At 35.6% G+C, this 14,179-nt stretch overlaps 1 protein-coding gene across 37 annotated transcripts in view; it reads right to left on the bottom strand.

The window, feature by feature from the left end:
- ABI3BP (ABI family member 3 binding protein) overlaps window positions 1–14,179 on the bottom strand; it is a 271,320-nt gene that overhangs the window by 115,648 nt on the left and 141,493 nt on the right. For 30 of the 37 annotated variants that reach the window (XM_070454961.1, XM_070454969.1, XM_070454962.1 and 27 more), the window contains 10 exons: window positions 13,578–13,652; window positions 12,383–12,454; window positions 11,509–11,583; window positions 7,055–7,096; window positions 6,170–6,217; window positions 5,418–5,498; window positions 4,763–4,810; window positions 3,455–3,523; window positions 2,466–2,513; window positions 926–985 (listed from right to left, as the gene is read on the bottom strand). The exons of 1 other annotated variant lie outside the window; for it this stretch is intronic. In XM_070454961.1, the coding sequence (XP_070311062.1) occupies window positions 926–985; window positions 2,466–2,513; window positions 3,455–3,523; window positions 4,763–4,810; window positions 5,418–5,498; window positions 6,170–6,217; window positions 7,055–7,096; window positions 11,509–11,583; window positions 12,383–12,454; window positions 13,578–13,652 (618 nt within the window). The remainder of the gene's footprint in view (window positions 1–925; window positions 986–2,465; window positions 2,514–3,454; window positions 3,524–4,762; window positions 4,811–5,417; window positions 5,499–6,169; window positions 6,218–7,054; window positions 7,097–11,508; window positions 11,584–12,382; window positions 12,455–13,577; window positions 13,653–14,179) is intronic. 6 more of the 37 variants (XM_070454968.1, XM_070454998.1, XM_070454995.1 and 3 more) reach the window with 4 other exon arrangements.

Here is a 14,179-nt window from a genome sequence, read left to right as displayed (position 1 = left end):
ATTATTCATGGCTGTAGGTTTTCTAAAATTGTGCTAGATTTTCTTGGGTCTTGAGAAATTTGTTTCTCTGGTTTGAAATTTTTTCATCTACATGCAAAAAAATTTGTGGGGGTGTCTGCTGACAGTTCATTTGAGAAAGAACATATAACCTTATTTTAATTATCTGAAAACTTTACTATTATTGCTGGTACCAAATTTTCAAAAAGGACCCTGATCCAAGGGAAATCAGAAGTATAACATTCTGTATCCATTAGAGAGGGGCCCAGACTCTCCTGCTTTATATTATATTCAGAAATTAGCTGGTTTAGAAATTAATTTGGATTATACTTAGAAATTACTTGGTTTAGGCATATATATCATATCTTAAAATAACTTTACATTGCTGGCCATAGAATTATATCTGATGTTTATAAGGCATACATGCTCAGTCACGTTCAACTCTTTGTGACACCATGGACTGAAGTCTGCCAGGCTCCTCTGTCCATGGAATTCTCCAGGCAAGAATATTGGAGTGGGTGCCATTTCCTTCTCCAGGGGATCTTCCCGACCCAGGGATCGAACCCGTGTATCCTGCATCCCCTGCACTGCAGACAAATTCTTTACCCCTGAGCCACCTGGGAAGCCCTGTTTATAGGGAAGAGACTCCTAACTGTATCTGGAATCCACAGGCTCTGTAAAGTTTTAGGAAAGCTGGATAATATCGGTGATAGATATTTTGCACTAGCTTCATACAGGCTTATATTCTAAGCAAGTGACCAATTTTAAACATCTTCAGTACCTTCAAAATGAAGAATATAGTTGAGTGACAAAAAAGGATGATGAAAGAAACTTGTAAAAGAGAAAACGCTTTGATTAAGATGATAATGGAATAGAGTGGACAATGAGCAGAAAATGTTCTTGCTTAAAAGACACAAAAGATCATTACCTAAAGTTGTCCGAGGAGCCTCAGTTCTCAGAGTTACAGGTTCAATGTCTGTGGCAGGAACTGACCAAAAGCAATTCAATAAACAATGGAGATTTAGGAAATGTGGGAAAAGAAAGAAAATCATCTTGAACATGAATCCTTTTAATCCTATAGCGTTTAAAAAGGCCTTATGAAAAGCAGTATTTTTTCTGTAATAACTAGCTGTACTCTGGTACCCATTTATCTCACAAATAGCTGTATCCCCTTGCACTTTGCTTCTCTATGAGGTCAATGAAAAGTGTTTTTTTCATGGGAGGTTTAATTATATGATTACAGCTATACTGGAAACTTGGCTCCAAAAAATCTTTTGTCCGATACAACATTTTTAAATTACTTATTTAAAAATTTTTAAATTACATATTTCAAATTACTCTTAAAAATCATTATGAAAACTTGTGTTAGTATTTGACAGTTTTCACCACCATTACTAATTTTTTTTTGAGAAATAGTGGCAGCAGTGAGAATTTTTAAAAATGTTCATAACCAGTCTGTTTATTGGATATTCATGACACACAGGCAAAAGATAAGCTTATGCCTTTTCTCCACAATAAAGGTGATACTCTTTCTTGCAACTTGTCCTTATTTATTCTTTTATTTCAAAAGGATACTTGGGAGATAACTATTCAAGTGAGGAACAGAGATAATTAAGAAAAAGTCTGGAAAGTAATAGCTCAACATTTTGTCTGAATAAACAGGATTCCTATAATTCTATAATATTCTGTAATGATTGAATTATGCATTGAAACAAAATTTATATTTCTGACTCCCTTGTTTTAAATTAGTGTCTCTATTTTTTAATTAAGTCCAGAAAATTAAATGTAAAATTAAAAATATCTTATCACCAACTCTCCGTAACACAGCATAGAGTAATCTTAAGCCACATTTGAAAACATCTTCTGAACTAACGGAAAACACGGTATCCAGAAGTGAAGGAAAGGGAGGACTACAAGGCAAAACAATATTCAAAGCTGATTGCCCTCAAACAAAAAAGGAAAATCCCTGTTTTGTTTGGAATTCAACACCACAAGATGAACTTATCAAAAGAAAGGTCCAGTTACAATGGAACAGTATGAAATCACGAAAGAAAGGACTTCTGCAAGAAAGAGATGATTACGTGTTCTTTTTCAAGCCCCAATCAACTTTTTCATTGCTTCCCTCATCACAAATTATACACATATAAAAGCAGAGATTTCAACAATGTCCTGGTTTGAAGGATGCACAGGAAGAGCATCTGTGACTCTTGCCAACATCAAGTGCTGCAAGCAGTCTATCTCTGAAGGTGATCAAAGAACGATTCGCATTCAGGAGTAACGAGCTGAGCTGCAGATATAATACCTAATGATAGGAAGAAGGTTCCTGTTGAAAACAGCACACAGTTTTAGGGACCGAATGAAAATGGGGATGAATGACCACTGTTTACACAAGACACTACAGATAGTGACAGAGATGAGGGGGTGAGTTCAGAGAAACGATGACCAAAAGGGAAGACATCCATCGTTACCTATGCTTGTGGACGGCGCTTCGGTCGCAGGTGTAACAGGCTCAAAAACTGCACCATAAAAAAAATAAACAGATATAAGTAACAAAAGTAAGGAAGGCTAGACTTTTAGGTTCTCACTGATGCTTAATTCATAGGATACAGAAACTGGTTTATTCTAAGTGGATATAAGTTGCCTTCTTGATAGACTTATTTATTATGAGAGATGTTCTCTTAGGAAATTAGAATTTTCTACTAACTGGAATCTTAGGAGAAAACTTCAATTGAAAAACAATTGAATTTTCAGAACTGTTATATAGTATCTTTTTATTTAGTAGAAAATCAACTAGTAGGTACCATTTAAAATGCAATGTATTTTAGAGAAAGTCAATCTCCATGTAACTATAAAGGAAGAACAGAGGATCAGCCTTGCTAGTGGTTGCTGCTGAAACCACTCTCAGAAACGTTTCACATAAAGAAAAAAAGTTTTCATTACAAACACAAACTAAAAAAAAAAAGCCTGAAAATGCTTTAAGAAAAATGCAATCTGTTAGATAATTCAGATATAAAATTTTGTCTGTTGTTTAGTCACTAAGTCATAGAGTCCTATTCTTTTGCAACCTCATAGACTGTAGCCTGCCAGGCTCCTCTGTCCAGAGGATTTCCCAGGCAAGAATACTGGAGTGGGTTGCCATTTCCTTTTCCAGGGGATCTTCCCAACTCAGGGATTGAACCCAAGTCTCTTGTTGGCAAGCGGACTCTTTACCACTGAGCCATGGGGGAAGCCCAGACAATCTGTTATAAAATCTACTAATTTCCCAAACATTGATTTGTTCATTTAACATATGAAATGAACAAGGTAGCCACATCAGTGTGGCTACTTTGAGAAGAATGAACAAAGAAATCATGGTATTTAGGTTGCTATGCTTTACGACATGACAAGTCGTGAGCATTCTCAGCAACATCCCCAAAGAGAAAGCATCTTTAGTCAAAGCATTGGAAATTATGTTTACCGGATGTAGGTGGTGGCGTATCTGGTTTTGCTGTGGGTTTAGAAAGTAATTGCTTTGCTGGTTTTGAATCTGAAGAAAAAAGGGCTATAATTAGAGTCATGGCAGCGGTGTGAGTGTGATCAGTGTTACTTACACGTTGTTTTCCTAGTGATAGATCAAAGTACTGAAAGTAGGGGTTACCCAGGCTGGATTTGAGGTACATCTGGTCTGCGTGTAGTTTTAGGCCTTTTGGGTCATTATGATGCTTAAGAGAAAGGTATTAAAAATTAGCATAATGGTTGTGGCTGTAACTGTCATAATTAAGGACACATGCTCAAGCAGAGAGATTATATAAATTTAGTTACTATACAACAAAATTAATTCCTCGGGTGGAGAGGGTGAGAAATGTGTCCATTTTTACTGATTCTTCTGAAACCAAAAAGTCTTCAGGAAATGTTCAAAATATGTCTTTCAGCAAAAGTAAGGAGAACTACAATTACTTTTTTTGTATAAGTAATTTTTAAAATGACAAGTATAATAGTTATGCTTCTTAACTGATAGTTTTTTTTTTCAGTATAAAAACAGTAAGGTAGAAACTTGCTTAGTAGGAAATCAGGAAAATAATCCATAAATACTTGAAACACTTATACATAGTGTTACATGGTTATTGATTTCTGGAATTTTCCAAAGTAAGTCAGTGACAAATTTATTGTGAATGCTGAGAAATTATAATAATTATAATCAACATTAGGACTGAAAACAGTAAAATCAACTTGAGACTTCTAATATTCTCAAGTTACAAAGACTATACTACTTTTATCTTGGACCCGAGACCAAGAACAATGCATGTGCCTTTGGTTACCAAAACATACTCAAAAAAATTCTTCAAAGAAATAGAAAAGCTGAAGAAGCCATTATTTCATGCAGCTTTCGGAAAGGGATAAAGTCTTACAAGTTCAACGAATAAAGCAATGAAATGGTAATCACGACACTGGAATAAAACATTGCCATTTGTTAAGTCCAGGATGAGCACAGAAGTCCCTGAGAAAGAGTAGATGGTTTTCTCAACACAAGGACATGTGATGGAAAGACAGAGGGTTTGTGGAAAACCAGGAAGTTGTGACCAAAACCACAGACCTTCCCTGAGAAAGCACACAGAATTATTTTAGAAGTCTCCTTTCTTCAGGCTCTTCAGACCCAGAGAGGAAAGGGGAGGGAATGCATGGAACAAAACTGTGACACAGTGTAGAACTTCAGTCATGCCTGGGTGGAGAGCAGGAAAAGCAAACGTGACAACCCAGGAAAGGAATTGGGGGAGAGCAGAATTACCAATTGTGGGCACCAAGCGTTCCGGTGGTACCGTTGCAGGTTCCAGAGCTACAGAGGCAAAAAACCAAAAATACTAATTATGTCAAGAAGCAGCATCTTGAGAAGGAAGCATGACTCTTCCATCTTTACTTAAACTGTGTACTTTTTTAAGTGTAATTTTCCGTTTGATTTCTCCCATTTGCCCCTCTTCTCCCTATTGCTTTCCCACACCTCATCTGCCATGAATATACATCTCATATAATATTTTTCTGGTGCCCTACTTTAATGATCCACTTAGAAGCCCAACTTATTGCTCTGTATACTCAATAACTACAAATAAAAATATAAATGTATTCATAAAATGTGAATGTAGAAGGCACAGATGCTCAAATATAAAAATAAACTACACTGACTCCTGCAGCCCAGCTATTTAGGTGGTGAGTGAATGATGGCTGCTCAGTCAGGTCTGACTCTACAACCCCATGGACTTTATAGCCTGGACTGTATTCCATGGACTATATAGCCTGCCAGGCTCCTCTGTCCATGGAATTCTCCAGGCAAGAATAATGGGATGGGCTGCCATTGCCTTCTCCATTTAGGCGGTAGGTAGCTACTATGTCAGAAACCACCATATTCCATCTTTTGTGTTAACTGGAATCCTAAATGGCACATTTACCAGGTTTGGACTTGGGCACATCTGGACTAGGTGTAGTTTTAGGGCGGGGACGACGACCTGGCCGTTTGGTCTTTGGTGGAGCTGAAGAAAGAAAATCAGCTGGTTAATATATGAACAGTGACCCTACAAACCGACCATCAATACTATGTGCATCTTAGAAGCATATTTAAGCCCTCTGTTTTATTGCAGACATGTATCCTTCTGTTTTTCATTATTTACCTAGTTGAATGAGGTCTTGAAAAATGGAGTTGTGGGATTTCTTTTTTTTTTTTCCTAAATATTAATAAATAACTCTTTAAGAGAGCTCTCTATTTTTCTATTTTGACTTGAAAAACTAAGAACTTTATACAGCTTGGAGAAGACAGTCTCATAAAATTTTTGAAGATATATTATGTTCAACAGGAATATGAGAAATTTTACTTTTATTAATAGAAGCTGCTAGGGATAAAAACTAAAGTTTATTTGGCCTAAGATTCAAAACAAAGCTTTTTCACTTAGCATTTAAAAATCTGCAAATCAGTAACATGTGTAAAATGGATTTGAATTCTGAAATTATTTCAAGTTAGGCAAGTTTTTAAGAACAAGATATAGTTTTTGAACTACAAGAATTAAAATCCGCCCCCCCCCAAAGAATCAGGAACTCTCACACACAAATGAACATTAATGAACAAATCTATTACTGTGAGCCTGTTTAATAAAGACGCCAGCAGTCAGGAAGAGAGGAAACCAAGGTAGGTCACTCACTGCATTACCTAATGTTGTTGTTGAAGATTTAGTTTCCAGCGTTCCAGGTTTTAAGACTGCATGAAAAATGACCAAGAAGGAATCAAAATCAAAGGAAAAATGATGAACTTTATTAAATGCTAAAAATTAAATGTTTAATTTTAAAGTACTAAGTTGAGCAAACATAAATGGTGAAACTTTTATTCATATAAGAAATTGCCTTTTTTATGTAAATAGATTACTGTGTTTTTAGACAAAATGAACAAAAATGCAGCTGGTCATTTAAGTTTGGAAAGAGAAGTGGAAAAAAAAAAGCATGACTCTCATTTGGAAGATGTGAATGCAATAAAGTAACCAACAGCTCATATTATGAAGGAAAATGTGGATAATTTGGTAAGATGGCACCAGCAGAATAGTTTTGCTCTCTTGAAGAAAAAAAGCTATAAAGATTGGGGGTGAGTTTTTCTCTTTCTCTTATTTAATAAATTTCCTAGTGAAATATCAGGATATTGAGAGCTGAAAAGACCATAATGCTTTTAAAGAAAATCTACAAATGTTAAGAGTTTTGAAAGCAAACAAAAACCACCTCTAAAAATGAAAGCATAAATATGTCCTGGGAAAGCCATGGTCCTCTGTGGGGAATAACCAGGTTAAAACAAGCTCAGGACACAGTCCTCAGATATAAGAAGGGACAAAAAGGAATGTGGCAAATCAAAATCAGTATGGCTGTCTCAGAGCTTCCGCTTAGTCAAGGCAGCAGAGAGCTTATCTTCTGGCAGAAACAGCTGAAATCAAGATCTGAAGGACAATGAAGAAGCAATTTTTAAAAAAATCCAAAGCTAAGGACAAACTTGAACATAGTAAGTGTGAAAATAAGTGAATTGTTTTTCACTCACTAGAGGAAACTTCATTACCTATTGGCGGCTGTGATGGTAGGAGAACCTCCGGTTCTGGGGCTGCAATAAAAGCAAGTATTACATCAAGGGAGATGCTGACAGCACCATCTAAGGTAGAAATGAAAGGTCCTTTACCATAACAAGTTTCTCTCAGTGGAAAGCCATCAGGCGCTATTTGCTTACAAAATAAAACTCCATCACCCCACGGCCTCTACACAGACTACAACAGAAGAAAGAATTGAGAATTCTCATTTTTCTTGCTGATCTTTAGCTATTTTCCCCACTACAACTCCTAGTGCCCGAGGAGATATTACTTTAAAAGGAGGTCAATGTAGCCTTTCAGAGGTCATTCACCCGCCATTTTATTTCCTTCAGGACAGTCAGATGGAAAATGGCGACAGATCCATCGGACCTGTAACCATGTCTGATCTCTGTTAGCTTTGGGTCATTTTCAGCCTGATTGGAGCTGATATTGGTTCACACACACGTAAAAAAACCAGGAATTGAACTTACAGTCTAAAAAGGCCACAGGTGTTCATATGGTATCCATCATATTTACTACTACTTATTGATTTACACATGAAATTTATTCCATTTAAATTAGCAAATCAGCAGAAGTTAGAAAGTAGTCTCCACATTTCATGAAATGCTGAATAAATTCATTAATAATATTATCTAAATATTCTGACAGATAAACTCTCCAAGGCCATTCAGATTGGCAGTAAGTAAATGCTGAATATAAAAAAAGCTGAGCGCTGAAGAAATGATGCTTTTGAACTGTGGTGTTGGAGAAGACTCTTGAGAGTTCCTGGGACTGCAAGGAGATTCAACCAGTCCATCTTAAAGAAAATCAGTCCTGAATATTCACTGGAAGGACTGATGCTGAAGCTGAAATTACAATACTTTGGCCACCTGATGCGAAGAACTGACTCATTTGGAAAGACCCTGGTGCTGGGAAAGATTGAAGGCGGGAGGAGAAAGGGACAACAGAGGATGAGATGGTTGGATGGCATCGCTGACTCAATGGACATGAATTTGAGTAAGCTCCAGGAGTTGGTGATGGACAGGGAGGCCTGGCGTGCTGCAGTCCATGGGGTGGCAAAGAGTCAGACACAACTGAGCGACTGAACTGAACTAAAATGTTAAATATAGTTTGGTACAAAGACTTTTTTTTTTAAAAAAAGAAGATGATCCAATAGCTTTCCTATTCTATAGAACAAAAAGAGTTGATTTCTTTCAAGAAGAAAATAAAAAGGAAATAAATTTTTGAAGTAGAAAACAATGTAAAGATTCTTTGACATTTTTTTCCTTACAGAAAGAAATTAATTAATCTAGTCCCTACTGAACAACTTACCAGAACTTAAATCACTGTGTACTTAGATATTTCTTAAATTACATTTACCAGGAATTATCTCTGATATTTCTGGGTGTGGGAAGTTTGGTAGAAGCAAGTAGTGATGTTTTAGCAACTAAAAAGGAAAATATAATAATAAACAATTTGGATAGAGAATATTCATTTATCTGAAAGCAAGACATAATAGCACAAGGTGTTACTGAAATGTAGCATCATTCATCAGAATGTCTGTGGCCAAAAAAAGAATTCTGATTTCTCATGAACTTGTCATAAATAGAATATAACAGATGAATGGCAAAGCTGTAATACTGTATCAGAAAGAAGTACACTAAGCAAAGTAAAAGGTATGTGTGTGGGAGGGTGGAGGGCAGTGGAAGTTGAATGCCTCAGATTCTACAGGAAAAAAGGAAAAGAAATAGGAGATATCAGTAATCAAATATGATAAATATCACAAAAACATCCACATATGAAAATAGTAAAACCAAAAATTCTCTTGAAACTTCAAGGTTATAATGAATGTTTTAATTTCCACAAAGTTGACTTCTAAAAGTATGAGAAAGTTAAGATTTGCTACTTTTAGCATCTTTAGATTTAACAAAGATGAAAGAATGCTGCTGCTTTAATTTTATAAAGAAAAATCAGCATTTTTCATTTCCTGAGACTGAGGCCAAATAGATATGGCATCCCATCAACTAAGTATCCAATTCACCTCCATAAGAAAATATTATAGTCAGTGGTTATTAAGAAATCTATCTTCTAATAAGATTTCCTCTATCTCAGCCTTAACGTGTTATGGATAAAGATACAAAAATGTTCCACAAAAAAGCTGAGTGACATGCAAATAACCACACCAATCAGCTCAGCCCGAAACAAAAAGTCACTGATGGATTTGCGGCTAGAGAACCATTTACTGTCCCGTCCGCTGTGTCAGCTCTGAGTACAATAAACACCCATGACTGGAGGGCTCTCCCTTTCTTCAGATCTTTAAAAGCTTGAAGAGCCAAATGTCATTACAATCATAATGATTAACTATGAAGGAAAGAATTCTTATTGGATGAGGCAGACAAGCTGGGACATAGTAGATGGCTGAGATTTTTAAGAAAGCGTTGGATTTGTCTTGCAAGCCAAAACCAATGTAGGTTTTTACTCATTAACTTAACCACAAAGGAAAGCCAAAGGAAAAGCAGCCTTCATGGAAAGTGAAAAAGGAAAAATACGAGTGTGATGAGAAAAGTCAAGTGTGATGGGAAAGTCAAGGAGTTGCTCAAATCAAAAAGCTTTTGGTGGTTTATTTGCTCTCCTGAACCTTACAAAAGAAATCTCTAACAGAGATATAAAGGTGGTTGCCATAAAATGAATACATTTTTAAAAACTAACATCCAAACAATGGTTTATGGAGAACTAGTCATTACTCTGTGTTGCCTCAGGCCACTCAAAGTCAACTTGAGCTGGCTTAAGTTTAGGCACAGATTATGAAGTAGTGATACTTGCTGTTAGGGGAAAAGAGTGAATATTTTTAGGTGATTAGAAGGTAGAAATAAAGCAATATAAGCCTGTTAGCTTCCAAATAATTTCTCACATTTTTAAAAGGAAATGGCAAATTAAGAAATCTTTTTGTTCAAATACGTTAGAGTGATAAGAACATTCTCCCGCCCTAATTTGAATTAATGAATTTCCTCTCAGAAATGCTTTTATTTCCAGAAACCACTAACATTGATAATATAACTTATCATGAGCAAATGATAATTAACATTTGGAGACATTTTTTCGATGTTTTCGTAACAACAGAAATAATTAGAGAAATATTTAAAGTTGGTGACCCAAACATAATGTAATATTTCTTGGTCTGCCTGGTGAGAGGACCCTATTCAAAATACAGCCTAAATGTAACAGTTACTACCTTATTCCAAAGTACTCTGGGCATAATTTTTAAATAAATGTACAGGAAACCCTTCTCTCAGCTGTCAACGTTCTTTGAATTAAACCACTAGAACTCTTGAGTTTATTAGCTATGCTTCTTTCTCCTAACAACCTCTTTTAGTAAGAGTACTTCATTCAATTTCTCTGACTTGGAAACCTCGCTCATGGGCATGGCATCAACCATATTCCCTTTGCCTAATCCCTAATTTCTTTCCTTCTGATGCCTACAATACCTGGAAATCTCTCTGCCTCTTTTAAAGAAGTCATGAGAATTCTCTTTCTGAGCAGTTCTAGTTTTCTTCCTTACCCATGTCTTTGCAAAAAGACAAATCATGCCCACTTAAGCAATCCTTTGCTTTAATAATCCTACTCTGTAAATACACATTAATGAAAAATCCATATTACAGTGAGAAATATATTCTTCCCAAAGCTAAGGCATTAAATTTTTTATGACAATAATGAGTTGTGACAAAGTTCCCCTTATATAATCTCATAAATCAACATTTCAGACTGTTGTATAGGTTCTGTATAGAGAAAAACAAAGATTTAATTGTTTAACATGTCCTGCAATCCTTATGCAAGAAATTATGCTTTTGATTATATACATAGAATGACGCCTCACTGCAAAAAAAAAAACAAAAAACAAAAAAACCACAACAAAAAACAAAACACCTACTTTTCTTCAGCAAATTAATGTCTCCTGAGAAGTAAACAAAAGTCAGTGTTCAGAAATCAGCCCCAGTTTAGAAAGAAGTCATGGAACATTAGGAGACTACAACCCTTACTAGTCATGTGCCCTGAGAACTGGGGCCCCAAACAAGGCAGAGTTCTGAGGGGATGGAAAGACTTCTCCACTTCTCAGCTGGAAGGCTGCTGATCTGAACTCCAAGCAACGTTGGTATTGGAAACTATCTCATCCTCCTAGACAAAGGAGTTCTCAATCATTCCCTTCACTCTCCCTCTGTGCATTCTCTGTGGTGGTCATGCACATAATGAAACCCCACTCAGCTCAAAGAGATGCTATGATAATATCAGAGGAGCTGGCTCTAATGACATCATGTCATCACATTTTTGCTCTTTTCATGGAAAGATGAATCAAATACCAAAGTGTGAATCAGAAGGTTTTGCTCCAAAGAGTGGCATAAAACACTTTTTCAACCCTACATGTGAAATATCAAAACAAATCTCGGGTAATTACCAGGTTTGCTGTCTGTCACTTCTGGACTGAGAGGGATTTTAGGTTTCAAAGAAATAAATTGTGTTTTACTGGGAGCTGGAAAAATAAAGAAACAAAATAATCATCAAATCAGTATTTAGACATTTCAATGTCTGAAACTACAAAAGGAAAACCTATACTTCACGTGCTATAAACCCATCATCTTGGATGATTTTGGAAACATTCCATTAGAAAATAAACTTTAAAAAAATAATATTTCACAGAGCAGTATTTAATGAAAATATACTAATAAATTTTCATCTTTTTGAAAAAGCATTTCAAGAAAAAAGGCATTGCCATCAGTCACCATTACTATACAAAGTATGACAGTGATTTTAACCCAGGATTAAAAAATGAAAATTAGCATAATGATTTTGCACCTTATTTCACATTTCTCAGCCATGTCTAAGTTTCTAAGCACTCAAAAAAAGAAATGTTTTAAAAGTAATATTCACTGATATGTATAACGTGATCTGTGGCGTAAAGAAATGTTACTAACACCATAGCAGAAAGCTGTTTTTCTAAATGAAGTTTGAAATTGAACTTGAAGGCCTTACCCCCCAAAATGGAGAAGTGTATATAAGACACAACTTTAAAAAACAATGATTGTGTAGAAGATGGAAAAGCATCAGTGATTTAACAGCTTTCCAAGGTACAAATGCTGAGTTCACATCCACCAACCACAGTGCCAGCTATCCAAAATCATGAAAGTCATGGAGTTGATGTACTCTATGAGATATTGAGTACTGTTGAAATGATCCAGTTAGAACAGTGATTGAGACAGTACATAAAAGCTGGCATACTGGACTTCCCGTGGTGAAATGAACTAACCCATCTACTAAGGACATATCGTTACCCATTGTTGTCCGTCTAGGTTCAGGGCTTTTAGAAATTTTAGATGTAATTGTTCCAGGACTTGTGGTTCTTTCTGGTGATGGAAAGGAAAAAAAAATTAACATATTCTAGAAACAATAAAAAAAAAATCCTCCAAAGAGGAACTGAATGACCCTTTTAAAATCCTGTCATATTTAGTCACTGTTTACAAAGGATGCAGTAAGTAAAAGTTTGGGGAAAGAATTTTAAAATTCAGTCATAATAGTATAGGCTATAAAAAAACATGGAATAAGCAATGGAATAATCAAAGCCTGGTTATTGAGCATGAGTCTGAGTGTACCCTTTTACAATGAAGGCTAGCACCTCCAGATTGATAAATTACCTCCACTCCAACTCTGTGCCATAATATATGCTGTTCCCTTTTCCTTTTCCTCTGCCTAAACCTGACACATATTCTGATATTTATATCCTCAACTCTTACTTTGCTTTTCTGAGCTTCTACTCTAATAGAGTCTTACAAGCAGGTTATATCATCTTACGCTGCTCTCATCATTCATGATGTATTATCTTTTTAAGATTATGAGCAATTGGATAGCCAGAGTCACATTCTCTGCATCTCAGCCACTGCCCTTGTGCAAAACTGAAAACATAGTAGGCAACAAATATGGGAACTGTCAGCCTGATGAACACTTAAATATAGATGCTTGCCAGGAAAATAAATGACATTATGTATCACTGTGACCATATAAATCACTATATATGACTGTTTCTATATTTATATCAAAATTCACATGTAAAAACATCATTCACTAAAACTGATCTAAAAAGAAATAGCAGCAGAAGCATTGTTACTTAGAAATGTGGAGTTAAATACAAAAGAAACATTAAAGAATTGGAGAAAGGGTCTCAGGGGCAGAAGAAGGTGGGCAGTAGATTCTCTTTTTCAGTCTAAGACTTGAAGTACCTAAAAAAAACTCTATGTATTATTTTGATTTAAAAAGACTATTTCCCAGAAAAAAGAATATCATACACATAATTTTCAGTAAAATCTTACTGAAAATGTTTGACTTTTGTTATTTTTAATTATTCATCTTCAGTTAATTCCAGATTTTATAGAGCATCTTTAATCTACAGAATCATTTCTCTTTCTAATAACTACATGGATATCATCTACTTGGAATTAGATATCCTGAAAAGTTAAATAGACAGTTATTTACCAGGCTTAGTTCTTGGTGTTTTGGGCCTGAGGCGTCGTTTAGGTGTAGAAGGGACAGATGTAGTTTGCAGGGGAGCTGAAAGAAGATTTAATATAGCTTTGGTAAATATTTCCCAGGGGGTCAATGAGATTGTAACCATACACTTACAAACTTCTTGAGGGCAAGAACTGCTTTCTATTTCTTTGTAGCCCTAGAATGCCCAGCATAGGTGTTCAATAAGTAAGTACTGATTGAGCCAAAAGAAATTAAATGTCTGTATGAGAAGATACATTTTTCAGTTAAGTGTACTGGAAAGGGAGGACCCTTGAAGGATTTACGAACACAAGGTACAGTTAATTACTCAAAAGATGGTTTATCCAATAGCATGGGAGAAGCACAGATATTCCAGATTTAGAGAATAGAACATTCAGAACTCTTTAATTCTACAGCTCACTACTAACATCACCAGGAGTTAATGAACTTCATCACTTCATTAATTTTCTATTATAGACTGAAAGCTATTTTACTCTCTTTTACTCATCTCTCTTCATCATATCCAGGATTGTAGAGTCCACTTGGTGCTCCTTAGACTATTTTGAGAAAAATAGTCTGATCAAGTGGTA

This window comes from Odocoileus virginianus, chromosome 25 (assembly GCF_023699985.2).
Source record: "Odocoileus virginianus isolate 20LAN1187 ecotype Illinois chromosome 25, Ovbor_1.2, whole genome shotgun sequence".
NCBI classification, from domain to species: Eukaryota; Metazoa; Chordata; class Mammalia; order Artiodactyla; family Cervidae; genus Odocoileus; species Odocoileus virginianus.
Note: the sequence above shows the minus strand (reverse complement) of the source record. Positions and strands in the feature narration are given on the sequence as shown.